At 41.7% G+C, this 27,324-nt stretch overlaps 1 protein-coding gene across 3 annotated transcripts in view; it reads right to left on the bottom strand.

Annotated features, from left to right (window-relative positions):
• st8sia3 (ST8 alpha-N-acetyl-neuraminide alpha-2,8-sialyltransferase 3) overlaps nucleotides 1-27,324 on the bottom strand; it is a 144,676-nt gene that overhangs the window by 15,165 nt on the left and 102,187 nt on the right. The window contains exons 1-2 of one of the 3 annotated variants that reach the window (XM_061980836.2): nucleotides 11,858-12,256; nucleotides 1,017-1,046 (exon numbers count right to left, since the gene is read on the bottom strand). In XM_061980836.2, the coding sequence (XP_061836820.2) occupies nucleotides 1,017-1,046; nucleotides 11,858-12,021 (194 nt within the window). In that variant the 5' untranslated portion in view covers nucleotides 12,022-12,256. Of the gene's footprint in view, nucleotides 1-1,016; nucleotides 1,047-11,857; nucleotides 12,257-27,324 lie in introns of those variants that run through there. The other 2 variants (XM_061980839.2, XM_061980838.2) reach the window with 2 other exon arrangements.

Below are 27,324 nucleotides of genomic sequence, written 5' to 3'. Positions count from 1 at the left end.
ACACAAAAAGTCTGACAACTCCAACACCACACATAATCATTCCAGGTCGTTACACTATGATTTACCAATCAAATGTGTGCTTATTCTAGTGTCATTTATTCGGAATCTTAATTTATAAATATTAATCATGAAATGCTGTTAGTACATTAAATAAATACTAATAAAAATATATTTTTTACAAACAGGAAGTTGCAGGAATGTACACATGATCCCCTGCTTACATCTCATTGTGCAACATGTGAATGTTTTAATGGGAACTAAATGCAATGTCTGAAAGGGGTACAAATTATTTCCAAAGCAGGACCTCCACCCAGACAAACAATACAAGTACACAGTTCATGAAAAACAATATTTTTTGTTATTGTCATTGTAAGTGGGCCTAAACACTTATATTAAAAAATAACCTCACGGAAATGACTGCTGTCATTTGATTATAATAATAAGAGAATGTTGTCTGTCTATCTGTGTTGGCCCTGCGATGAGGGGGGGACTTGTCCAGGGTGTACACCGCGTTCCGTCCGAATGCAGCTGAGATAGGCTCCAGCGACCCCGAAAGGGACAAGCGGTAGAAAATGGATGGATGGATGGAGATTGAACTTGTTATTTAGTCAGGTTTGGGACAGGTGTGCTGCTGGTGTAGCCACAGTGTTCACGTCTGATGTTGCTCACATGGGCTCCACTGAATGCTCAGGGAGTTTTTGCGTTTGCTCACACACATGAAAAATTAGAGGGAATATTGTTGGGAAGATAAGAAAATATAATTATTTAGCACTCCCAGTGTGATTCATCAAGACTCACACTGTTCTTGACGGGGTCCCTGTGACCCCATTTTGAAAATTCCTCGCGCCAACACTGATGGAGTATTGGTGCGTGCAAAACAGCAGCATGCGGCTGTGGCCTGCGGGCCGGTTCTAATACTAATTAAATATCATCCTGGGGGCGATAGATAATTCATTTTGACGTCGACACATAGGGTTTAGTTGAATATGCACATTGTAGAGGCGCACTGTGCTCACCTCAGGTCAGGTTTGCGAGGCGGCCTTTCACTGCAAGAGGAACAAAAAAGCAAAAACAGACTCAAGTCAGTAAAATACAAACGTGTTTAAACAACTACAAACATATTTGCATGTGCTTTTATGGCAATTCACACATAATACCTGTAGATTAAAACTAATGTTTGCAATGTTCGTGATAATTTGTATTAGTTTGTTTTGGAAATGTCCGATAATATCAATTAATCAATCAATCAATCAATGTTTATTTATATAGCCCTAAATCACAAGTGTCTCAAAGGGCTGCACAAGCCACAACGACATCCTCGGTACAGAGCCCACATAAGGGCAAGGAAAAACTCACCCCAGTGGGACGTCGATGTGAATGACTATGAGAAACCTTGGAGAAGACCGCATATGTGGGTAACCCCCCCACCCCCTCTAGGGGAGACCGAATGCAATGGATGTCGAGTGGGTCTGACATAATAGTGTGAGAGTACAGTCCATAGTGGATCCAACATAATAGTGAGAGTCCAGTCCATAGTGGGTCAGCAGGAAACCATCCCGAGCGGAGACGGGTCAGCAGCGCAGAGATGTTCCCAACCGATGCACAGGCGAGCGGTCCACCCCGGGTCCCGACTCTGGACAGCCAGCACTTCATCCATGGCCACCGAACCATGGACTGCCGAAATTATCGGCCGATAAATGCTTTAAAATGTAATATCGGAAATTGTCGGTATCGGTTTCAAAATTATCGATATCCGTTTCAAAAAGTAAAATTTATGACTTTTTAAAACGCCGCAGGACGTAGGGAGAAGTACAGAGTGACAATAATCCTTAAAGACACTGCCTTTGCGTGCCAGCCCAGTCACATAACATCTACAGATTTCACACACACAAGTGAATGCAAGCATACTTGGTCTAAAGCCATACAGGTCACACTGAGGGTGGCCGTAAAAACAACTTTAACACTGTTACAAATATGCACCACACTGTGAACCCACACCAAATAAAAATAACAAACACATTTCGGGAGAACATCCACACCGTAACACAACATAAACACAACAGAACAAATACCCAGAACCCCTTGCAGCACTAACTCTTCCGGGACGCTACAATATACACCCCCGCTACTCCCCTACCCCCTCAATGTTTTGAGGCATGTTAAAAAAAATAATGCACTTTGTGACTTAAAGGGGAACATTATCACCAGACCTATGTAAGCGTCAATATATACCTTGATGTTGCAGAAAAAAGACCATATATTTTTTTAACCGATTTCCGAACTCTAAATAGGTGAATTTTGGCGAATTAAACGCCTTTCTATTATTCGCCCTCAGAGCGATGACGTCACAATGTGACGTCACATCGGGAAGCAATCCGCCATTTTCTCAAACACATTACAAACACCGAGTCAAATCAGCTCTGTTATTTTCCGTTTTTTCGACTGTTTTCCGTACCTTGGAGACATCATGCCTCGTCGGTGTGTTGTCGGAGGGTGTAACAACACGAACAGGGACGGATTCAAGTTGCACCAGTGGCCCAAAGATGCGAAAGTGGCAAGAAATTGGACGTTTGTTCCGCACACTTTACCGACGAAAGCTATGCTACGACAGAGATGGCAAGAATGTGTGGATATCCTGCGACACTCAAAGCAGATGCATTTCCAATGATAAAGTCAAAGAAATCTGCCGCCAGACCCCCAGGAAAAGAGAACGGATGAGGGTATGTCTACAGAATATATTAATTGATGAAAACTGGGCTGTCTGCACTCTCAAAGTGCATGTTGTTGCCAAATGTATTTCATATGCTGTAAACCTAGTTCATAGTTGTTAGTTTCCTTTAATGCCAAACAAACACATACCAATCGTTGGTTAGAAGGCGATCGCCGAATTCGTCCTCGCTTTCTCCCGTGTCGCTGGCTGTCGTGTCGTTTTCGTCGGTTTCGCTTGCATACGGTTCAAACCGATATGGCTCAATAGCTTGTTTCTTCTTCAATTTCGTTTTCGCTACCTGCCTCCACACTACAACCATCCGTTTCAATACATGCGTAATCTGTTGAATCGCTTAAGCCGCTGAAATCCGAGTTTGAATCCGAGCTAATGTCGCTATAAACTTGCTGTTCTTTCTGCCATGTTTGTTTGTGTTGGCTTCACTATGTGACGTCACAGGAAAATGGACGGGTGGTTAAAATCAGGCACTTTGAAGCTTTTTTTAGGGATATTGCGTGATGGGTAACATTTTGAAAAAAACTTTGAAAAATAAAATAAGCCACTGGGAACTGATTTTTAATGGTTTTAACCCTTCTGAAATTGTGATAATGTTCCCCTTTAAATATTAAATATGGCAGTGTCATGTTGGCATTTTTTCCCATAACTTGAGTTGATTTATTTTGGAAAACCTTGTTACATTTTTTAATGCATCCAGCGGGGCATCACAACAAAATTAGGCATAATAATGTGTTAATTCCACGACTGTATGTATCGGTATCGGTTGATATCGGAATCTGTACCGTATTTTTCGGAGTATAAGTCGCTCTGGAGTATAAGTTGCACCGGCCGAAAATGCATTATAAAGAAGGAAAAAAAAACATATATAAGTCGCACTGGAGTATAAATCGCATTTTTTGGGGAAATTTATTTGATAAAACCCAACACCAAGAATAGACGTTTGAAAGGCAATTTAAAATAAATAAAGAATATGTACGTTATATGAGGCATAAATAACCAACTGAGAACGTGCCTGGTATGTTAACGTAACATATTATGGTAAGAGTCATTCAAATAACTATAACATATAGAACATGCTATACGTTTACCAAACAATCTGTCACTCCTGATCGCTAAATCCCATGAAATCTTATACGTCTAGTCCAGGGGTCGGCAACCCAAAATGTTGAAAGAGCCATATTGGACCAAAAATACAAAAAAAAATCTGTCTGGAGCCGCAAAAAATTAAAAGCCATATTACATACAGATAGTGTGTCATGAGATATAAATTGAATTAAGAGGACTTAAAGGAAACTAAATGACCTCAAATATAGCTACAAATGAGGCATTATGATGCAATATGTACATATAGCTAGCCTAAATAACATGTTAGCATCGATTAGCTTGCAGTCATGCAGTGACCGAATATGTCTGATTAGCACTCCAACAAGTCAATAACATCAACAAAACTCACCTTTCATGCACAACCTTAAAAGTTTGGTGGACAAAATGAGACAGAAAAAGAAGTGGCATAAAACACGTCCTCGAAAGTCGGAGAAAGTTATACATGTAAACAAACTACGGTGAGTTCAAGGACCGCCAAAATTAGTAGGACAAAACGGCGCTCGCCAAATACTCGAATCAGTGAAGCATGTTTAATACAAACAGTGTGCTTTATAACAATTAGGGAGGTTTGTGTCATGTTTGTCCTCCTACAGAAACCATATTAAAACAAAAAATAGATTTTTTTCCCCTCATCTTTTTCCATTTTTCATACATTTCTGAAAAAGCTCCAGAGAGCCACTAGGGCGGCGCTAAAGAGCCGCATGCGGCTCTAGAGCCGCGGGTTGCCGACCCCTGGTCTAGTCTCTTACGTGAATGAGCTAAATAATATTATTTGATATTTTACGGTAATGTGTTAATAATTTTACACATAAGTCGCTTCTGAGTATAAGTCGCACCCCCGGCCAAACTATGAAAAAAACTGCGACTTATAGTCCGAAAAATACGGTAATTAAGAGTTGGACAATATCGGCAAAAAAGCCACTATGGGACATCTCTAGTTTGTTTGTCTCCACACATTCTTTAGTTATGTTGCCTGCTTTCTAACAATGGTGCAACAACGCAGCAGGGAATGGGTGAGCGTTCATCCACTTTCCTCTTGCAGACCTTCATGCCGAACTCACTCTGAGCATAACCTTGGCCCACTACGTGACAACCCAGCGAGAGAAGGAATGATTACAGCAGCAGGGAAATGAATGGAGCTCCTGTACCGTAAATCAGAGTCAAGGGCAGTTTGCTCACCTCCAGAACCTTTTGCCAGATCAACTGTGTTTTAGCATCACACTCTTGACCGCGCATGACGGACGTCCATGAAGGTGCACTGCAGTGACCCTGCTTAACCCCATCAAGTGCCAACACACTTTCTGGTTGGACAGGAAACTGATACATTTGAGATTGTGACGTACCGATACGTTTCTAGGGTAGGTAATCATGCCCGTGCATAATAAAGAAAAAAGAAACGGGAGAAATGTAAAAAGCCTAATGAGGTTTGGTCTAGCGCAGTGGTTCTTAACCTTGTTGGAGGTACCGAACCCCACCAGTTTCATATGCGCATTCACCGAACCCTTCTTTAGTGAAAAATAAAATGTTTGTTTTTTTCAAATTCAAGACAAAGTTATATGTTTTTGGTAACACTTTAGTATGGGGAACATATTCTAAGTAACAAAGACTTAATTTAGAGTTTTTTGGACACTAGGGGAACATATTCTATGTAACAAAGACTTAATTTAGTTAGGGTTTGAGGTTTAGGGCCAGGGTTAGAGGGCTAGGGTTATAATAAGACCATGCCGAAAAAGGCATTAATAAGTACTTAAAGGGGAACATTATCACAATTTCAGAATGGTTAAAACCATTAAAAATCAGTTCCCAGTGGCTTATTATATTTTTCGAAGTTTTGTTCAAAATTTTACCCATCCCTAAAAAAAGCTTCAAAGGGCCTGATTTTAACCATCGTTATAAACACCCATCCTGTGACGTCACATAGTGAAGCCAACACAAACAAACATGGCGGAAAGAACAGCAAGCTATAGCGACATTAGCTCGGATTCAGACTCGGATTTCAGCGGCTTAAACGATTCAACAGATTACGAATGCATTGAAACGGATGGTTGTAGTGTGGAGGCAGGTAGCGAAAACGAAATTGAAGAAGAAACTGAAGCTATTGAGCCATATCGGTTTGAACCGTATGGGTTGTACTTGTATAGCGCTTTTCTACCTTCAAGGTACTCAATCAAGGTATGCAAGCGAAACCGACGAAAACGACACGGGAGAAAGCGAGGACGAATTCGGCGATCGCCTTCTAACCAACGATTGGTATGTGTTTGTTTGGCATTAAAGGAAACTAACAACTATGAACTAGGTTTACAGCATATGAAATACATTTGGCAACAACATGCACTTTGAGAGTGCAGACAGCCCAATTTTCATCAATTAATATATTCTGTAGACATACCCTCATCCGCGCTCTTTTCCTGAAAGCTGATCTGTCCAGTTTTGGAGTTGATGTCAGCAGGCCAGGGAAGCTAGGGTCGATAAGGGGTTTAGCTCGCTCGTCTGCGGGAACAAACTGCCGCCAATGCTTGCCGTGCTACCGAGGTCCTTTGTCCCTGAATTGCTCACACACTCCGGCAGATTCAATGGGGGTCTGGCGGCAGATTTCTTTGACTTTATCGTTTGAAATGCATCTGCTTTGAGTGTCGCAGGATATCCACACATTCTTGCCATCTCTGTCGTAGCATAGCTTTCGTCGGTAAAGTGTGCGGAACAAACGTCCAATTTCTTGCCACTTTCGCATCTTTGGGCCACTGGTGCAACTTGAATCCGTCCCTGTTCGTGTTGTTACACCCTCCGACAACACACCGACGAGGCATGATGTCTCCAAGGTACGGAAAACAGTCGAAAAAACGGAAAATAACAGAGCTGATTTGACTCGGTGTTTGAGAAAATGGCGGATTGCTTCCCGATGTGACGCCACGTTGTGACGTCATCGCTCCGACAGCGAATATTAGAAAGGCGTTTAATTCGCCAAAATTCACCCATTTAGAGTTCGGAAATCGGTTAAAAAAATATATGGTCTTTTTTCTGCAACATCAAGGTATATATTGACGCTTACATAGGTCTGGTGATAATGTTCCCTTTTAAAAAACAAAACTCAGTTGACAGTAAAAAGTCGTTGTCGCAATTGTTGGATATGACTTCAAACCATAACCAACCGTGCATGACATTGTTGATTGTCATGTCATGTTCGGGTGTACATTATGGACGCCGTCTTTGCTCCACAGTAAGTCTTTGCCGTCATCCAGCATTCTGTTTTTGTTTACTTTTCGCCAGTTCAATTTTAGTTTCGTTCCGCATAGCCTTCCCTAAGCTTCAATGCCTTTTCTTAGGGGCACTCACCTTTTGTTTATTTTTGGTTTAAGCATTAAGATACCTTTTTACCTCCGACATATACAAAGCAATTAGCTACCGGCTGCCACCTACTGATATGGAAGAGTATTACACGATTACTCTGCCGAGCTCTAGACAGCACCGACACTCAACAACAACACATCATTTGCGGACTATAATTACTGGATTGCAAAATATATTTTTAACCCAAATAGGTGAAATTAGATAATTTCTGCAACATCAAGGTATATATTGACGCTTACATAGGTCTGCTGATAATGTTCCCCTTTAATAATGACTAGTTAAGAGCCAATATGTTACTAATTTGCATGTTAATAAGCAACTAATTAATGTTCCCCATACTAAAGTGTTACCATGTTTTTTTTACTGGTGCACAAAATGAACCGTGCATGAACATCACCTTGTTCAAAGAACAAAACCAACACAGTGCATAAACTCACAACAAATTACACACCTGCAAATCAGTGTGACTTCTGCTGTTGCCGTATCCGTAATACGCAGATAGGGAGAAGTTTTTATTTACACGATGAGTCGGATGTGTTTTGACCTCCGCCGAACCCCTGAGCCCGACTCACCGAACCCCTAGGGTTCGATCGAACACAGGTTAAGAACCACTGGTCTAGCGGAAGTAGGATCATTTTTATAAGAATCTGTTTTCTAAAAACAACAGGCTTCTTTTGTCATGCGTACATTTTTTTTATGAAACTACAATTGTATTTTTATTGTAATGTGAACGACAACATAAAAAGATCGGATTTAAAAAAAGAAAATCCGAACAGGATCTTTGTGTCTGTGTGTATTGCAATCATGAACAACCCAAAACTAATTTCACACAAATGATTATAAACTGTCTAGCTGAGGGCTTACAGATAAATAAATAAAAAGTCTAACAAAAAAATAACAGTACTTGCAGTGAAATGACTTGAAGAACTGGCTCAAGCTCACAGCTGTGAGAATAAGTGATGCATGTTTGCCAAATTTAGACCATTTTATTGGAGAAAATCGGCTTCTTATGACTGCCAATAAAAATACAAAGTGTAGCTTGTATGTTAACTCAGTCGGTCCTCACATGATACTTCAGCGTATCTCTGGCAAATCACACACTTCATATAAAAACTATAACTCTATCCCTTCTTGATAAGATGTCCTATTATACTCATTTTAAAATGGTGCTTTTTTTAAAATGATATGCACTATAACTATACCTAGGTTTCTTCAAATTGTACATTATACAGGGAATTCTTCTCTTTTCGGCCAAAACCAATCTCTTGCAATTGGCCAGGTGTTGGGAGGGCGGCCCCTCTGTATACATTTTGGAGAATCCAGTGTCAAACTGTGCTCTGTTTCATGACAAAAACTGTCACTGAATTGGCAAAAGCACAGTAGCAGGAGGTAGAGAGGTCTTCCGATTGCTGCTTTACTCAGGTTTAGATACACATATCATACAAAACCCAAAACCAATGAAGTCAAATCGTAAATAAAAACAGAATACAATGATTTGCAAATCCTTTTCAACCTATATTCAATTGAATAGACTGCAAAGACAAGATATTTAATGTTCGAACTGAGAACGCTTCATAATGTGCCACACATTTTCAATGGGAGACAGGTCTGGACTACAGGCTGGCCAGTCTAGTACCCACACTCTTTTACTATGAACCTGCTGTTGAAACACGTGTCTTGCTGAAATAAGCAGGGGCGACCATGATAACATTGCTTGGATGGCAACATATGTTGCTCCAAAACCTGTATGTACCTTTCAGCATTACTGGTGCCTTCACAGATGTGTATGTTACCCATGCCTTGGGCACTAATACACCCCCAAAACCATCACAGATGCTGGCTTTTCAACTTTGCGCCTATAACAGTCCAGATGGTTCTATTCTCTCTTTTGGTCCATTTTAGATGAGCTCAGGCCCAGCGAAGCCAGCGGCGTTTCTGGGTGTTGTTGATAAATGGCTTTGGCTTTGCATAGTAGAGTTTTAACTTGCACTTACAGATGTAGCAACTAACTGTAGTTACTGACAGTGTTTTTTTTAAGTGTTCCTGAGCCCATGTGGCGATATCCTTTACAGAAAGGGATTAAAGGTCACGGTCATAGCCGCTTACGTGCAGTGATTTCTCCAGATTCTCTGAACCTTTTGATGATATTACGGACCGTAGATGGTGAAATCCGGAAAAATTCCTTGCAATAGCTGATTGAGAAATGTTGTTCTTAAACTGTTCGACAATTTGCTCACACATTTGGTGACCCTTACCCCATCCTTGTTTGTGAATGACTGAGCATTTAATGGAAGGTGCTTTTATACCCAAGTAGCCTGTGGGATGTTCCAAATAAGTGTTTGATGAGCATTCCTCAACTTTCTCAGTCTTTTTTGCCACTTGTGCCAGCTTTTTTGAAACATGTTGCAGGCATCAAATTCCAAATGAGCTAATATTTGCAAAAAATAACAAAGAGTCTCAGTTCGAACTTTACATATCTTGTCTTTGCAGTCTATTCAATTGAATATAGATTGAAAAGTATTTGCAAATCATTGTATCCGGCGCCAACTTCACTGGTTTTGGGTTTTGTAGGAGCGGCATGAAAAATGACCAGAGATTAAATAAAGACACAGCAACCTCATGTTAGGGAACTTTCACACCATCCATCCATCCATCCATTTACAACGACTGCTACAGCTGCAGCCGCTATTGCTATCCACAAAGTAGGAATCATAAATCCAGTATTTTCATAGATACAGCATAAACAAAATTGTTACGGCCTTCTAAATACGTTTCTCAACATTTCAAGAGCCCTCTAAACATGAAAAAACAGCATTTAGTCATCTTTTTATGCCCTTTTAATCCAATATACTAATTCTGCCTGAGTCTGAGCCAATCAGTGGCCACAATACTAAAAAGCACAATCTGATTGGTTTGGACCCCTCCAATGGCCAATGCTACTGTAGTATTGATATTTTTAGTACATTCAGCCATCTGTGGGCTTGAAAATGCTTGATTTAGGCAAAAAAATGTTGTAGAATATGCTTTCAAATAAAAAAATCTGCGACATGGTGAAGCCGTAATATTTGAAGAGCGATTTGGCAAGGGACGACTGTGTATCAAGAAACATTATTTGGTATGTAAATGATAATATAATAATTTCAAACGCTCCTAATTCGGCTGCTGAACGATGCAGTTACATATTACATCATTTATGGTGATATTATTTTGTCAAAACTTTTATTAATCTACTTGTTAACTTACTGTTACCATCTGGTTACTTTCTGTTGTAACATGGTTCTATCTACATTTCTGTTCAAATGTAATTGTGGGGGGGGGGGGGGGGGGGGGGGGTGGCCTGCGGGCCTGCCGCGGAACAGGGTGTGCCAGGACCGGCCTCGAAGACAGCGACAGGTGAGTAGATGGCCCAGGTGGGCCTTGTTATCTAATCACCTGTCGCCTTTATTAGCAGCAGCCGGGATGAGACACGTTGTTGGAGTTGGAGTGGGAGCCAGAGAGAGAGAGGGAGACACGAACAACGAGAAAGACATTTTGCTGGAAAGCAAAAGCCTCTCCACATGTATGAAAATAAAACGGTGTTGTACCCTGAATTCCGGGCTCTCCTGGCAGTGTGTGGTGGTCCAAAGAACCCACTGGAGGGCAACCTCTACAGTAATAAACACGTATTCTTCTGTCCCAATTGATTACTTCAAATTTTCAAGATCTTGAATGAAGACATTTTTGACCACATTTATAATCAGACAAAAACACAGGGTGGCAGTGAAACAATATCAATGAAATATTCAAATGATGTCCTACTATTGGCTCAGAATTAAACTCAGTTGTATCCTCCTGTGTGCAGGTATTTATTTCCCAAGTTTTTAAAGAATAACAGAAGAACATTTTTTTGATAGTAAAACAAATCAATATAACCACTTTTACACAATTATACAACACTGGGTGAATGTGGTAGTCAAAATAATTAATAATTATTGATATATATATGTGTGTATATGTATGTATATATATATATATATATATATATATATATATATATATATATATATATATATATATATATATATATATATATATATAAATATACAGCCCAGCCCCAGGCCAAATTTTTTTTAACCCAATGCGGCCCCCGAGTCAAAAGGTTTGGGGACCCCTGGTCTAGAGCATGTACATATGTAGTTATTGTGGAACAGATGCATCAAATTTCATTTAGAGCTTGTTATATAATTGTTGCAATTATACAACACTGGGTGAATGTGGTAGTCAAAATAATTAATAATTATCGATACAACAGACTCTAAACCCAAACTTTTGCTAATCGATTAATCGTTTGCATTCCAAGGTTGGGTTGTTTTTATTTTGGTATATTGTCATTTATATATTAGCAAGTGTTTATTTCACCACTTATATGACTGTTGCCAATGCTGAATAGATACATGCAATATTCACATTTAGGTTGTGTTGAGAATGTAAAATGCAGTATAGATGATGACATTCAGGCCTACTATTGAGGCAGGACTGAGGCCCTCACCTTGAGGTAAAGTGCTAACATTCATTCATTCATTTCGCGGCCACAATAAGCAACATAAGTGACAGAAATCAATAATTATCACCAGCAGCTTCCCCCAGTAGCCTCCCCCCGACCCCGCAAACACAACATTGCACACGCCGCTCCGCACTCACCGATACCCGGCGTGGAACATGTACATCCTGGGTCCCCCGTTCGGTCCGTATCGGGGGGTTCCGAGAAGGAAGTCCTTCTTGATGGACACGTAGCTGATGAAGGACAGGATGAGCAGCGCCACGCTGAACATGATGAGCCCCAGCGCGCTGGCGATGCGCACCATGCTGCCTCTCTTGCCCCGGATCACAGCATCAGTGGGCGGCCAGGCCCGGGACGAAGATGCCGCGGAGGAGAGCCGAGGAGACGCGGACACGAAGGAGGGGGAAGAGGACGCGACGCGGCGTCATCGTCACGGAGGACGCTGGCTTGTCTCGGAACACGACATATAAGGACGATGGCGGGAGGGGAAAGAAGCCGGAAAATAGTGTCTGTATTCGGTGTGTCTTTAACGAAGACACCGGTACCGACTCTTGTTACGTAAACATGCGGAATCGAGGCGGAGCTCGTCTTGGCTTATGCATGCTAGCGGTCACTTCATTAGGTACACCTGCAGGATGTCCATTTATACCGGCGGTCAGCAACCCGCGGCTCCCGAGCCGCATGCGGCCCTTTAGTGCCGCCCCAGTGGCTCCCAGGAGCCTTTTTTTTTAAAGAATGGAAAATGGAAAAATATTTTTTTTGTTTCAGTATGTTTTTTGTTTGAGAACAAACTAATGCTAAGTTAATGTTATGTTGTATTTTATCTTTTTCATCATATTGGGTACCGTATTTTTCGGACTATAAGTCGCAGTTTTTTTCATAGTTTGGCCGGGGGTGCGACTTATGTTCAGGAGCAGGGGCGCCGCTAGGGATTTTGGGCCCCATCCCATGAAAATAATCTTTACAGGGCCCCCAACACAGTGTCATTATTTTTTCTGTATTATAATTTCATCATCATTAGGGGCCTCTCTGGGCCCCCCTCCATCATGGGCCCCTAGAAACCGTCTCCTTTACCCCCCCTTTTTGGCGCCCCTGCTCAGGAGCATACTTGCCAACCTTGAGACCTCCGATTTCGGGAGGTGGGGTGGTCGTGGTCGGGGGTGGGGCGGAAGGCGTGGTTAAGAGGGGAGGAGTATATTTACAGCTAGAATAGAATTCACCAAGTCAAGTATTTCATATATATATATATATATATATATATATATATATATATATATATATATATATATATATATATATATAAGAAATACTTGACTTTCAGTGAATTCTAGCTATATATAAATATATTTATTTTATTATATATATATATATGTATATATAAATAAAATAAATACTTGAATTTCAGTGTTCATTTATTTACACATATACACACACATAACACTCATCTACTCATTGTTGAGTTAAGGGTTGAATTGTCCATCCTTGTTCTATTCTCTGTCACTATTTTTCTAACCATGCTGAACACCCTCTCTGATGATGCATTGATGTGTGGCACGCACAAAAAGTGCTTTCATCAAATGCATTAGAGTCTGGAATCTTCCATCTCTCCCTAGCATGGCCCAAAACCGGTCAATCTTTGCCTCCTGTGGAAGATCTTCAGTGCCAAGCACTTGGTAGTCCACTACTTCTTCCCGGAGGCTATCCAGGTCCAATCGCAGCTGCGGCTTGGAACTTACAAGCTGTTATGAGAGTAGCGTATGTGTGTGTGTGGCCCTTTAATAGGTGAGCATGTGAGGTGACTGACGTCTGTGAGTGTGTGGGCGAGAGAAGAGAGGGAGCGGTAGAGTGAGTGCGGGCGGGGACTAGTTTGTTTTGTGTTGGATTGGCTGTGTGCAAGCAATCAATAAAGCAAGATTTGCAACTAATCGCCGGACTCAGGCAGGAAAAGTGCAACAAAGCGTATTTCTTCATCTTACTCGTCGTCGGCGTCGCCATGGCTGTATCTTCCTCGTTCTTCTGCTTCGTCTCCTTGTTGTGTGCGCAGTTGTGCACTGCACTCTCTAAAAGCCGTATGTTATTGATGTTATAGATGGCAGTATTGTCCTGTTTAAGAGTGTCACAACATTGCTGTTTACGGCAGACGAACTGCTTTACGGTAGACGAAAACATGACTGCTGTAGTTGTGTGTTGTTGTCGCGCTGGGAGGACGTTAATGAAACTGCCTAACAATAAACCCACATAAGAAACCAAGAACTCGCCCTCGATCATTCTACAGTTATAATGTGATTGGGCAGGCACGCTGTTTATATCGTGGGAAAGCGGACTCAGGTCCGCATGGAGCTGGAGGGGGCGTGGCCTCCAGCTCCGCGTGAATTTCGGGAGATTTTCGGGAGAAAATTTGTCCCGGGAGGTTTTCGGGAGAGGCGCTGAATTTCGTGAGTCTCCCGGAAAATCCGGGAGGGTTGGCAAGTATGTGTATATGTGTCAGCCTGACACATATCAGGCTTGGTCAAAAGATAGTACTCAGATGCAGAGTAGGGATTAAATCGGCAGGCTTTTATTTTGAAAGCTTCATTTCACCTCCAGAGTCAGGGCGATTCAATATAGGCTATAACGGGGGTCAGCAACCCGCGGCTCCCAAGCCGCATGCGGCTCTTTAGTGCCGCCCTAGTGGCTCCCAGGTGCATTTTTAAAAAAGGATGGAAAATGGAAAAATATGTTTTTGTTTAGGTATGTTTTTCGTTTGAGGACAAACTAATGCTAAGTTAATCTAATGTTATGTTGTGATGTTGTATTTTTTTATTTATTTATCATATTGTATATGTGTCAGCCTGACCCATATACAAGTCTGACACTGTCAGGCTTGATCAAAAGATAGGACTCAGATGCGGAGTAGGGATTAATTCGGCAGGCTTTTATTTTGAAAGCTTCCTTTCACCTCCAGAGTCAGGGCAATTCAATATAGGCCAGGCCTGGGCAATTATTTTGACTCGGAGGCCAAATTTAGAGAAATACATGTGTCTGAGGGCCGGTATATCTATTTTTAGGAACACTAATACAAAAACCTCACAATAATGTCTGATTGAATGCTAAAAACTGAATTAAATTTTAAATTTTTTTACTGAATGAGACACCCAGAATCATACTTGCCAACCGTCCCGGATTTTCCGGGAGACTCCCGAAATTCAGCGCCTCTCCCAAAAACCTCCCGGGACAAATTTTCTCCCGAAAACCTCCCGAAATTCAGGCGGACCTGAGTGACGTGTCAACAGCCTGTTTTCACGTCCGCTTTCCCGCAATATAAACAGTGTGCCTGCCCAATCACGTTATAACTGTAGAATAATCGAGGGCGAGTTCTTGGATTCTTATGTAGGTTTATTGTTAGGCAGTTTCATTAACGTCCTCCCAGCACGGCAACACACAACAACAGCAGTCACGTTTTCGTCTACCGTAAAGCAGTTCGTCTGCCGTAAACAGCAATGTTGTGACACTCTTAAACAGCACAATACTGCCATCTACTGTACATGCATATGTGACAATAACATCTAGGGCTTTTAGAGAGTGCAGTGCACAACTGCGCACACAATAAGGAGACGAAGCAGAATGCATCATCAGAGAGGGTGTTCAGCATGGTTAGAAAAATAGTGACAGAGAATAGAACAAGGATGGACAATTCAACCCTTAACTCAACAATGAGTAGATGAGTGTTATGTGTGTGTATATGTGTAAATAAATGAACACTGAAATTCAAGTATTTATCTTATATATAATAAAATAAATATATATATATAGCTAGAATTCACTGAAAGTCAAGTATTTCTTATATATATATATATATATATATATATATATATATATATATATATATATATATATATATATATATATATATATATATATGAAATACTTGATACTTTTGGTCCATTTTAGATGAGCTCAGGCCCAGCGAAGCCAGCGGCGTTTCTGGGTGTTGTTGATAAATGGCTTTGGCTTTGCATAGTAGAGTTTTAACTTGCACTTACAGATGTAGCAACTAACTGTGGTTACTGACAGTGTTTTTTTTAAGTGTTCCTGAGCCCATGTGGCGATATCCTTTACAGAAAGGGATTAAAGGTCACGGGCATAGCCGCTTACGTGCAGTGATTTCTCCAGATTCTCTGAACCTTTTGATGATATTACGGACCGTAGATGGTGAAATCCGGAAAAATTCCTTGCAATAGCTGATTGAGAAATGTTGTTCTTAAACTGTTCGACAATTTGCTCACACATTTGGTGACCCTTACCCCATCCTTGTTTGTGAATGATTGAGCATTTAATGGAAGGTGCTTTTATACCCAAGTAGCCTGTGGGATGTTCCAAATAAGTGTTTGATGAGCATTCCTCAACTTTCTCAGTCTTTTTTGCCACCTGTGCCAGCTTTTTTGAAACATGTTGCAGGCATCAAATTCCAAATGAGCTAATATTTGCAAAAAATAACGACTTGGTGAATTCTAGCTGTAAATATACTCCTCCCCTCTTAACCACGCCCCCAACCCCGCCCCCGCCCCGCCCCAACCACGCCCCCCCCCCCCACCTCAAGTTTGGCAAGTATGCCCAGAATGTACATGAAAATTGATTTACCATATTAACTATGAGCGATAAAACACTGAATATTGACAACATATGAACGTCACACCGTCTCTCGATCGACATATTTTACAATCAAGCAAAACGCACCAAAAATACAACAAACTGCGAAATATGAACGCGAAGGGTAAAAAAACCCCACCTACAATCTGATATAATATCACTTTTCTTGCAGAACTTAGTTGTAAAAATCTCCTTCTGCGTCTTGTCCCTGACACCCGCATTTCAGGCTGGCCGCTCTGGAAACACTCTGTGGAAACGCTCTCCACCCACACTGCTTGGTGCCTCGTCTGAGCTGCTGTGACTTAGATTACCATAGTAACTAATTAGATTACCATTGTAACCAATTAGATTACCATAGTAACTAGTAATGCATGCAAAAGCGTAGATTCCAACCATTGAAATACTTTGTATAATTCAAGACTTACGGTCATTTGAAAACATTACTGCACATCATAATGGCAGCCACAGTTTCCATCTTAAAAATATAAAACAATTATTTGGGAATGTCCGGCGGGCCAGATTGAAAAGCTTAACCTTTCTTTTCTTTTGCGACATCAGTGTGTAAAGGATATCACCACATGGGCTCAGACACTTCAGAAAACCACTGTCAGTAACTACAGTTTGTCGCTACATCTGTAAGTGAAAGTTAAAACTGTACTATGCAAAGTCAAAGCCATTTATCAACAACACCCAGAAACGCCGCTGGCTTCGCTGTGCCTGAGATCATCTACAAACTCCGTTTCCATATGAGTTGGGAAATTGTGTTAGATGTAAAAATAAACGGAATACAATGATTTGCAAATCATTTTCAACCCATATTCAGTTGAATATGCTACAAAGACAACATATTTGATGTTCAAACTGATAAAAAAAAATGTATTGTGCAAATAATCATTAACTTTAGAATTTGATGCCAGCAACACGTGACAAAGAAGTTGGGAAAGGTGGCAATAAATACTGATAAAGTTGAGGAATGCTCATCAAACACTTATTTGGAACATCCCACAGGTGAACAGGCAAATTGGGAACAGGTGGGTGCCATGATTGGGTATAAAAGTAGATTCCATGAAATGCTCAGTCATTCACAAACAAGGATGGGGCGAGGGTCACCACTTTGTCAACAAATGCGTGAGCAAATTGTAGAACAGTTTAAAAAAACCTTTCTCAACCAGCTATTGCAAGGAATTTAGGGATTTCACCATCTACGGTCCATAATATCATCAAAAGGTTCAGAGAATCTGGAGAAATCACTGCACGTAAGCAGCTAAACCCGTGAACTTCGATCCCTCAGGCTGTACTGCATCAACAAGCGACATCAGTGTGTAAAGGATATCACCACATGGGCTCAGGAACACTTCAGAAACCCACTGTCAGTAACTACAGTTGATCGCTACATCTGTAAGTGCAAGTTAAAACTCTCCTATGCAAGGCGAAAACCGTTTATCAACAACACCCAGAAACGGCTTCGCTGGGCCTGAGCTCATCTAAGATGGACTGATACAAAGTGGAAAAGTGTTCTGTGGTCTGACGAGTCCACATTTCAAATTGTTTTTGGAAACTGTGGACGTCGTGTCCTCCGGACCAAAGAGGAAAAGAACCATCCGGATTGTTATAGGCGCAAAGTTGAAAAGCCAGCATCTGTGATGGTATGGGGGTGTATTAGTGCCCAACACATGGGTAACTTACACATCTGTGAAGGCGCCATTAATGCTGAAAGGTACATGGAGGTTTTGGAGCAACATATGTTGCCATCCAAGCAACGTTACCATGGATGCCCCTGCTTATTTCAGCGTGGCTTCATAGTAAAAGAGTGCGGGTACTAGACTGGCCTGCCTGTAGTCCAGACCTGTCTCCCATTAAAAATGTGTGGCGCATTATGAAGCCTAAAATACCACAACGGAGACCCCCGGACTGTTGAACAACTTAAGCTGTACATCAAGCAAGAATGGGAAAGAATTCCACCTGAGAAGCTTAACAAATGTGTCTCCTCAGTTCCCAAACGTTTACTGAGTGTTAAAAGGAAAGGCCATGTAACACAGTGGTGAACATGCCCTTTCCCAACTACTTTGGCACGTGTTGCAGCCATGAAATTCTAAGTTAATTATTATTTGCAAAAAAATAAAATAAAGCTTATGAGTTTGAACATCAAATATCTTGTCTTTGTAGTGCATTCAATTGAATATGGGTTGAAAATGATTTGCAAATCATTGTATTCCGTTTATATTTACATCTAACAATTTCCCAACTCATATGGAAACGGGGTTTGTACTTAAACCTGGTGGTTTGCTTTCTCCAAGATGAATGTAAACATTCACCATATGCAAAACATAATATGAGTTAATTAATTCATTTCAATTGGTGCTGAAGAAGGGTAAGGTGGAGGACAAGTTCCGGTTTAACATCTCAGGCACGGCCATTCCAACTATCTCAGAGAAGCCAGTCAAGAGCTTGGGCAAGGTTTTTGACTGCTCTTTGAGAGACACAACATCCATCCAGTCGACATGCGCTGAGTTGGATGGCTGGCTGAAATCCGTGGACAAGTCAGGCTTACCTGGGAAGTTTAAAGCCTGGATTTACCAGCATGGCATTCTTCCCAGGATCCTGTGGCCCCTCCTCATCTACTCGTTCCCCATCTCGACAGTTGAGATCCTAGAGCGGAGGGTCAGCAACCACCTCCGGAGATGGCTGGGACTACCTAAGAGCCTGAGTAGCATTGCACTCTACGGGAACAGCAACAAACTGCAGTTGCCTTTCAAATCCTTGGAGGAGGAATTTAAGGTAACTAGAGCCAGAGAAGTGGTACAGTACAGGGACTCAAGTGATCCGAAGGTGGCCAAAGCAGGGATCCAAGTGAGGACTGGCAGGAAATGGAGGGCAGAGGAATCAGTTCAAGAGGCAGATGCAAGGCTGCGACACAGGAGCCTGGTTGGAGCAGTTACACGGGGTCGAGCTGGGCTAGGGTCCTTTCCAACTCCCCAACTGAACACTAGGGGGAAGGAAGGCCGACGTCTTGTTCAGGATGAGGTGAGAGCGGCAGTGGAGGAGACAAGAACCTGCAAGGCTGTTGGAATGAAGCAACAGGGAGCTTGGACAAGATGGGAGAATGCGGTTGAGAGGAGAGTGACCTGGGCTGAGCTTTGGAAAGCCGAGCCGCAACGCATCCAATTTCTCATCCAGGCAGTATATGATGTGCTCCCAAGCCCTTCAAACCTGCACACATGGGGCATAGCAGAGACATCAGCATGCCCACTGTGCTCCAAGCGAGGAACCCTGGAACACATCCTCAGTTGCTGTACAAAGGCACTTGGAGATGGAAGGTACAGGTGGAGGCATGACCAAGTCCTGAAGACCATCGCTGAAGCCATTAGCACAGGACTGGCATGGGCAAAACAGTTCCACCCCTCCAAGAAAACCATCGCCTTTGTCAGAGCTGGGGACACGCCAACTCCTGCTAGGAAAACATCAGCAGGCATCCTGACGTCTGCAAAAGACTGGCAGTTGTTGGTGGACCTTGAAAACCATCTGAAGTTCCCCAGCCATATCGCAGTCACCACCCTGCGACCAGACATTGTCCTTGTGTCTGAGTCCACCAAACAAGCTGTGCTGCTGGAGCTGACAGTCCCGTGGGAAGATCGCCTGGAAGAAGCCTTCGAGAGGAAGCTCTCCAAGTATGCAGGACTGGTCAGCGACTGTCAGCAGGCTGGTTGGAGAGCAAGGTGTTTCCCTGTGGAGGTTGGATGTAGAGGATTTGCAGCCCGTTCCTTGGTCAGAGCCTTCAGCAGTTTGGGCATCGATGGAGAGAGAAAGAGTAGAGCCATCCGCAGTACCACCGAAGCGGCGGAAAGGGCCTCGAGATGGTTGTGGCTCAAAAGAGGAGATCCTTGGAGTCATGGTAGCTAGCGAGCCGACTGGACACAAGCCGGGGGATTTGATCACCCCCGGTTGGGTCGCTTGGAGGAGGGCGTATGACCAGTTGAGAGACCCGAAACGCCCGGTGAATCCAAGAGGTCACTGAGGATGTGTCCAGACTAAGCATCAGTAGATGTATGTAAACAGCACAAGTGTGCCTTATATTGCCCACAATAAAAGACCACTCTACATTTTTGTTCAGTGATAGCAAATTCCCAGAAGGTCTGATGTCATTATTGTGGAAGCATTTCTGTTATTTTTTTTGTCTTTGCAGGGTAAAGCTATTATTTAAAAAAAAATCTTATTACGTTTTTTTTCTTCATTCGTTTTTTTTAGCTTCAACAGAGATATTTGGCAAGCAGTGTTTTCATGGACTAGGACAAACAGACCGACAACAATCGGCATAAAGACATCAGATAGACAGGCTGTCACGGCTGCTGACATTTCATCAGTGACCTTTTCTGCTGTTTTTTAACGCTGGAAGAGCCTAACACGCACACACACACTGACAGACACACACACATTCGTACACAAATCTCTAAGCTTTGTAAATCCTTTTAAAATGGGCACACAGATTGGGATCTTAAAGCCTAATATCTCACATCTAATGTATTTACACTGTTATTGCAACTCTTGTCTGGCCTTCAATGTCCATTTGAATGGTTTTTTTTTCATTTTCAAGTGGAAACACAACGAGGAGGAAACATTCAAGATTTCAACCCTCACACCCAAGATGATTAGAAGTGGTTCTCGAAGAATACGGCAATTTATTTACAAGTACCTGACCTAAAATGTTAGAAATGTATTGATCAGAAAAACAACATTTAAAAATATCTTATTAAAGAGTATGTTTAAAATACAAAGCTACAAACCCCAAAACCAGTGAAGTTGACACCTTATATAAATCGTAAATAAAAACAGAATACAATAATTTGCAAATCCTTTTCAACCTATATTCAATTGAATAGACTGCAAAGACAAGATACGTAACGTTCGAACTGGTAAACTTTGTTATTTTTTGCAAAAAAAAAAAGGCTAATTTAGAATTTGATGCCTGCAACATATTTCAAAAAAGGTGGCACAAGTGGCAAAAAAGACTGAGAAAGTTGAGGAATGCTCATCAAACACTTATTTGGAACATCCCACAGGTGAACAGGCTTATTGGGAACAGGTGGGTGCCATGATTGGATATAAAAGCAGCTTTCGTGAAATGCTCAGTCATTCACGAACAAGGATGGGGCGAGGGTCACCACTTTGTGAACAAATGCGTGAGCAAATTGTCGACCAGTTCAAGAATAACATTTCTCAACGAGCTATTGCAAGGAATTTTGGGATTTCACCATCTACGGTTCGTAATACCATCAAAAGGTTCAGAGAATCTGGACAAAATCACTGCATGTAAGCGGCAAGGCTGAAAACCCTCATTGAATGCCCGTGACCTTCGATCCCCCAGGCGGTGCTGCATCATAAAACGACATCAGTGTGTAAAGGATATCACCACATGGGCTCAGGAACACTTCAGAAAACCACTGACAGTAACTACAGTTAGTCACTACATCTGTAAGTGCAAGTTAAAACTCTACTATGCAAAGCGAAATACATTTATCAACAACACCCAGCTCATCTGAGATGGACTGATGCAAAGTGGAAAATTGTTCTGCGGTCTGACGAGTCCACATTTCAAATTGTTTTTGGAAGAATAAAATCAGAAAAGCTATTATTTGCTTTCAAATCCTCCTCAAGCATTAAAGGGGTCATATTATGATTTTTTTCCTGAATTCAAAACACTTCCTTGTAGTGCACATAACATGTGATGGTGGTTGTTTGGTCAACATTTTGCATAGATTATGTTTTACAGATCATCTTCAAGACGCTTTCTGAGCGTCTCTTCAGGATGCGCCGATTTGTGAGCGGTCTTAATTACGTGGCTCGACTTCCACTGCGTCTTCTCCCCGTCTACCATGTTGTGGTTTATAGCGCTTCCATATGAGTCTACTGACAGATATAAGTTAGAACTATACGCTACTCTGTTCTAGAAATGGCAACAGCTGAGCATGTGCATTTATTGCTCATTTTTTGTTGTGTTTTACTTTTGTAGCTGTGTGTAAAATCAGCTCTGTGCTGTTGTGTACTAGGGGGAGTAGACGGCACAGACAACAAGGGGCATTGTATAACTCCATGTATTTATTATATACATTACCATATATATAATAACCAAACAATAATATAATATAATCAACTAGTGAATTGAGTGTGACAAAAATCCAAGCGTGTATGTGTGTGAGACTATGTGTGTAGATTAGCTGTTGAGCGTTACCGTAAATGTCGAGCGAGAGGCAAGTCCAAACCCCGTTTCCATATGAGTTGGGAAATTGTGTTAGATGTAAATACAAACGGAATACAATGATTTGCAAATCATTTTCAACCCATATTCAGTTGAATATGCTACAAAGACAACATATTTGATGTTCAAACTGATAAACATTTTTTTTTGTTGCAAATAATCATCAACTTTAGAATTTGATGCCAGCAACACGTGACAAAGAAGTTGGGAAAGGTGGCAATAAATACTGATAAAGTTGAGGAATGCTCATCAAACACTTATTTGGAACATCCCACAGGTGAACAGGCAAATTGGGAACAGGTGGGTTCCATGATTGGGTATAAAAGTAGATTCCATGAAATGCTCAGTCATTCACAAACAAGGATGGGGCGAGGGTCACCACTTTGTCAACAAATGCGTGAGCAAATTGTTGAACAGTTTAAGAAAAACCTTTCTCAACCAGCTATTGCAAGGAATTTAGGGATTTCACCATCTACGGTCTGTAATATCATCAAAGGGTTCAGAGAATCTTGAGAAATCACTGCACGTAAGCAGCTAAGCCCATTACCTTCGATCCCTCAGGCTGTACTGCATCAACAAGCGACATCAGTGTGTAAAGGATATCACCACATGGGCTCAGGAACCCTTCAGAAACCCACTGTCAGTAACTAGAGTTGGTCGCTACATCTGTAAGTGCAAGTTAAAACTCTCCTATGCAAGGCGAAAGCCGTTTATCAACAACACCCGGAAACGCCGTCGGCTTCGCTGGGCCTGATTTCATCTAAGATGGACTGATACAAAGTGGAAAAGTGTTCTGTGGTCTGACGAGTCCACATTTCAAATTGTTTTTGGAAACTGTGGACGTCGTGTCCACCGGACCAAAGAGGAAAAGAACCATCCGGATTGTTATAGGCGCAAAGTTGAAAAGCCAGCATCTGTGATGGTATGGGGGTGTATTAGTGCCCAAGACATGGGTAACTTACACATCTGTGAAGGCGCCATTAATGCTGAAAGGTACATACAGGTTTTGGAGCAACATATGTTGCCATCCAAGCAACGTTACCATGGACGCCCCTGCTTATTTAAGCAAGACAATGCCAAGCCACGTGTTACATCAACGTGGCTTCATAGTAAAAGAGTTCGGGTGCTAGACTGGCCTGCCTGTAGTCCAGACCTGTCTCCCATTGAAAATGTGTGGCGCATTATGAAGCCAAAAATACCACAACGGAGACCCCCGGACTGTTGAACAACTTAAGCTGTACATCAAGCAAGAATGGGAAAGAATTCCACCTGAGAAGCTTAAAAATGTGTCTCCTCAGTTCCCAAACGTTTACTGAGTGTTGTTAAAAGGAAAGGCCATGTAACACAGTGGTGAACATGCCTTTTCCCAACTACTTTGGCACGTGTTGCAGCCATGAAATTCTAAGTTAATTATTATTAGCAAAAAAAAAATAAAGTTTATGAGTTTGAACATCAAATATGTTGTCTTTGTTACATATTCAACTGAAAATGGGTTGAAAAAGATTTGCAAATCATTGTATTCCGTTTATATTTACATCTAACACAATTTCCCAACTCATATGGAAACGGGGTTTGTAGATCCGTGAATCAAGCAGGAAGTCGGGGGCTATAGCGGGGCGTAGGAAGTCTGTGTCCAAGCGGGATGTCGAGGATCGAGGGAAGCAGTCCGGAATCGAAGGCAGACTGCAAGAAGAACGACGAGGAAGATACGAGACCAATTAAACACGGCGGTGGGGAACACACAGAGAGAGAGCAAGGTTGCATAGAGCTAGGTGATTGCTTTATGGTACTCCAACGGATGATTACGTTCTGGCACGGAACGCAGGTCTGCACTGGCTTAAGAAGCCCGGGAAGCTCATCAATCACAGGTGCACTGAGTGCAGATTGATTGCAGCTGCTTGCTGCCGCCGGAGTGACGCGTGCCGGAGATGAGCGGCCGTGGGCGTGTCCTGAGGTGCGCTCCGCGGGGTTCATAGATGAATGCACATTGGCATGCGCCCGGGCCGTGACATGTGCTCTCTTAATGTCTTTTTTGTTGCGTTTTTTATCGTTTTCTTCATGTTTTCATGTGTTTTAACATTTTTGGTGGACTCTTTGTATATGCACTGCAAATATTTTAATAATTGTCCATGTCTTCCTGTCAGCCTTGTCGTTTTGTCCCAGCAGCCCTTTTAAACTTGCTGTACACAGTATTTTCTGTTCTGCCTGCAAAAACATTTTCTTTGCATTCTGTATTGTCAATTTTTGTTATTGGAATTCCAAAGACATGTCTCCTTCTCTTGTACGTTGTGCTTCTTAACAATAGAAGATTGATCCTTCTTTCTCTGCATCCAGGCAATACGAAATCATCACCTTGTTACCCGCGTACTAACCGTATCTGTCCTCCAACAGCTTTAGAAAAATAAAATTGATGTTTATCAGAATTCTTCTTCCTTGTACTTTGTATTGTTTGAACAACCTCTTAAATTGGATCATTTTAGTACATTGTTTTGACTTCTTTGCTCAGTCCATTCCATAATTTAATTCTACATACTGGGGCGGGGTTTGGTGGTAACGGGGGTGTATATTGTAGCATCCCGCAAGAGTTAGTGCTGCAAGGGATTCTGGGTATTTGTTCTGTTGTGTTTATGTTGTGTTACGGTGCGGATGTTCTCCCGAAATGTGTTTGTCATTCTTGTTTTGTGTGGGTTCACAGTGTGGCGCATATTTGTAACAGTGTTAAAGTTGTTTATACGGCCACCCTCAGTGTGACCTGTATGCATTGCATTTACTTGTGTGTGTGAAAAGCTGCATTTATTATGTGACTGGGCAGGCATGCTGTTTGTATGGAGGAAAAGCGGACGCTATAGGCAGTGCCTTTAAGGCACGCCCCCAATAATGTTGTACGGGTGGAAATCGGGAGAAATTCGGGAGAATGGTTGCCCCGGGAGATTTTCGGGAGGGGCACTGAAATTCGGGAGTCTCCCGGGAAAATTGGGAGGGTTGGCAAGTATGGGTGTAACTACTTGGTATCGGATTGATACTTATATCGATACCTAAACCTACTCAGTGGCCTAGTGGTTATAGTGTCCGCCCTGAGATCGGTAGGTTGTGAGTTCAAATCCCGGCCGAGCCATACCAAAGACTATAAAAATGGGACCCATTAACTCCCTGCCTGGCACTCAGCACCAAGGGTTGGAATTGGGGGTTAAATCACCAAAAATGATTCCCGGGCGCGGCCCACCACTGCTCCCCACTGCTCCCCTCACCTTCCAGGGGGTGAACAAGGGGATGGGTCAAATGCAGAGGACACATTTTACCACACCGAGTGTGTGTGTGACAATCATTGGTACTTTAACTTTAACTTTAACTTAAATTTGTGGTATCATCCAAAATTAATGTAAAGTATCAAACAACAGAAGAATAAGTGATTATTACATTTTAACAGAAGTGTAGATAGGACATGTCGAAACAGAAAGTAAGCAGATATTAACAGTAAATGAACTAGTAGATTAATAATCAATTTTTACAGTTTGTCCTTTATAATTTTGATGAAATAATAGAATGATAAATGACACAATATGTTACTGCATATGTCAGCAGACTAATTAGGAGTCTTTGTTTGTTTACTTACTACTAAAAGACAAGTTGTCTAGTATGTTCACTATTTTATTTAAGGACAAACTTGCAATAATAAACATATGTTTAATGTACCGTAAGATTCTTTGTTAAAATAAAGCCAATAATACTATTTTTTGTGGTACCCTTTATTTAGAAAAGTATTGAAAAGTATCGAAATACATTTTGGTACCGGTACCAAAATATTGGTATTGAGGCAAGCCTACTCTCTATTGTTGAAGACGTTTATGATGAAGAAGTCTGTTTGTATTCATGTTTATGGTTTCTACTAGAGATGTCCGATAATATCGGACTGCCGATATTATCGGGTCGATAAATGCTTTAAAATGTAATATCGGAAATTATCGGCATCGGTATCAAAAAGTAAATTTTATGACTTTTAAAAATGCCGCTGTGTACACGGACGTAGGGAGAAGTACAGAGCACCAATAAACCTTAAAGGCACTGCCTTTGCGTGCCGGCCCAGTCACATAATATTTACGGCTTTTCACACACACAAGTGAATGCATCCATACTTGGTCAAAAGCCATACTGGTCACACTGCGGGTGGCCGTATAAACAACTTTAACACTGTTACAAATATGCGCCACACTGTGAACCCACACCAAACAAGAATGACAAACACATTTCGGGAGAACATCCGCACCGTAACACAACATAAACACAACAGAACAAATACCCAGAAACACTTGCAACACTAACTCTTCCGAAACGCTACAATATACACCCCCCGCTACCCCCTAAAACCCCGCCCACCTCAACCTCGAGAGCATGTCTCAAATTCCTTTGTTTTGTTGTTTTGAAGCATGTTAAAAAAAAGAATGCACTTTGTGACTTCAATAATAAATATGGCAGTGCTATGTTGGCATTTTTTTTTCCATAACTTGAGTTGATTTATTTTGAAAAACCTTGTTACATTGTTTAATGCATCCAGCGGGGCATCACAACAAAATTAGGCATAATAATGTGTTAATTCCACGACTGTATATATCGGTATCGGTTGATATCGGAATCGGTAATTAAGAGTTGGACAATATCGGAATATCGGCAAAAAAGCCATTATCGGACATCTCTAGTTTCTACTTCACTAGACTGCTAAAATAGCCC

The sequence above is a fragment of the Nerophis lumbriciformis genome, linkage group LG20 (genome assembly GCF_033978685.3).
Source record: "Nerophis lumbriciformis linkage group LG20, RoL_Nlum_v2.1, whole genome shotgun sequence".
Lineage (NCBI taxonomy): Eukaryota > Metazoa > Chordata > Actinopteri > Syngnathiformes > Syngnathidae > Nerophis > Nerophis lumbriciformis.
Note: the sequence above shows the minus strand (reverse complement) of the source record. Positions and strands in the feature narration are given on the sequence as shown.